At 44.9% G+C, this 1961-nt stretch overlaps 1 protein-coding gene across 1 annotated transcript; it reads right to left on the bottom strand.

The window, feature by feature from the left end:
- Positions 1–380: 380 nt before the first annotated feature.
- LOC142438324 (olfactory receptor 6N1-like) lies at positions 381–1328 on the bottom strand. The gene has a single exon (XM_075540779.1). It carries the CDS (start codon positions 1326–1328, stop codon positions 381–383), a length of 948 nt encoding a protein of 315 aa, XP_075396894.1.
- Positions 1329–1961: the final 633 nt, after the last annotated feature.

Here is a 1961-nt window from a genome sequence, read left to right on the forward strand (position 1 = left end):
CTCTGGGGCAGTTCTGTTTTGAGGTGAACCTTCTGATTAACAGGGGGACATCTTAACTGTTTCCACCACACAGGAACACTTTGCTAAAACACATGTGTTCAGTTTAAATATCCGTACTGTGCCTGGATTTTTGTCTTTCCTCCTTTTTGCCATTTGTCCTGCATGATATTGGGATGGGATCATAGAATATGCATTTTTTCTTTCTGTATATGCCTTCTCTAACCAATTTAGGGACTGGATTCCTTGTGTGTTTGCATCATGTTTGACCTATGATTTGATTTTTTTAAAACTGGTGTTTCCTTTGACAAACGCCAGATGGTTGACTAACTATAAAAATACTAATAATAATTACCAAAAAGAAGTGGTGATAATAGATGTCATCAGAGTCCCTTCCAAGTAGTCCTGATTCTATCAGTGACTCTCTTCACAGCCTGCTTCACTTCCTTGTTTCGCAGAGTATAGATGATGGGGTTGAGGAAGGGGGTAAGAAGAGCATATACTAAGGCAATAAGCTTATCTGTGCCTTCAGCTCTACTCCCAGGCGAACCCACATACACTGTGAAGGCAGAACCATAGAACAGTGCTACGACAGTCATATGGGACGAACAGGTTGAGAAGGCCTTGGCACGGCTGGAAGCTGAAGGCAACCTCAGCACAGCCCTCAGGATTCCCCCATAGAGCCCCAAAATGAGCACAAAATTGGAACCAGTGGCCACACCAATCACGGTCCCATGTGCTCGAGCATGCCAGCTTGTGTCCACACATGCCAACCGCATTAGAGGCGCCAGATCACAAAAGTAATGGGCCACCTCTTTCCAGCAGAAGGGAAGAGTGGCTGTGAGGCTGGCTGGCACAAGTGCTGCTGAGAAGCCAGCCACCCAACTGGCCCCTGCCAGCCATAGCTGGACCTGTCTGCTCATCAGTGCATGGTAATGGAGTGGGCGACAAATGGCAAGGTAGCGGTCCCAGGCCATCACCCCTAGCAGGTAGCACTCAGTCATGCCCAAGGAATGGAAGACATACAGCTGGATGAAGCACACCACAGATGATACAGGTAATTTGCCATGGAGCAGGGTATGTAGCAGTGTGGGTGCCGTGGTGCTGACATACCAGATCTCCAAGAAGGAGAGGACACTGATGAAGAAGTACATGGGTGTGGACAGCCCAGGATCTGCTTTCACCAGGACGATGATGAACAGGTTCCCTGCCAGGGTGAGGACATAGATGCATAGGGCCCCCAAGAAGGTAAGAGGTCGCATAGTTCCAGTGGCAGTGAAACCAGCAAGGATGAAACTTTGGTTCCAGGTGCGGTTGGCATGATCCATCATTTCCAGGACTGAGGGTGAGCTATGCAGGGTTCTCCTTTGAATTTGCAAGTGTTCCTAGTGCGATGGACGTAGATTGTGAGCCCCTGAAAGGAGCAGAGACATTATCTCATTAATACTTCTCACTTTGTATACATTTAATATTGTTTAGATATGAGCCCCAAAGACGGGGTAAGTATATGTTTTTCTACTCCACCATCAGGAAGTGGGAGAGAGGTAAATCCACACTTCTTTCTCTCTTATCATTTCTAATGATACAACAACCAGTACACTTTGTATGTTAGGGGAGAAAAATACATTTGCTAAAAAGTGACTCTTAAGACCTCCTTTAGGAAGACACTTTAAAATTAGTATGTTTTTTTCTTTTAAGGTCTAGAAGAAGAAATGCAGAAACTAAAAAAAATCAATTTTGAAAGCTGAGGAGATAGAATCTAACGATAATTTATTTAGTAGACATACTCCCGAATGATCATGGAAGTAAACAAGCACCAGGAAGTCTCAAAGGCGAGACAAATGTGTAAGAGCTCCCCACTCCCTCTTCAGCCTTGATCTAGAAGTCTTGTTGTATAAGAGAGTCTTTTCTGATGTTACAGATTTTGAATTGTGAACTTGCTTTGTCATTAACTGACAGTGCGC

Source organism: Tenrec ecaudatus, chromosome 1, assembly GCF_050624435.1.
Source record: "Tenrec ecaudatus isolate mTenEca1 chromosome 1, mTenEca1.hap1, whole genome shotgun sequence".
NCBI lineage: Eukaryota > Metazoa > Chordata > Mammalia > Afrosoricida > Tenrecidae > Tenrec > Tenrec ecaudatus.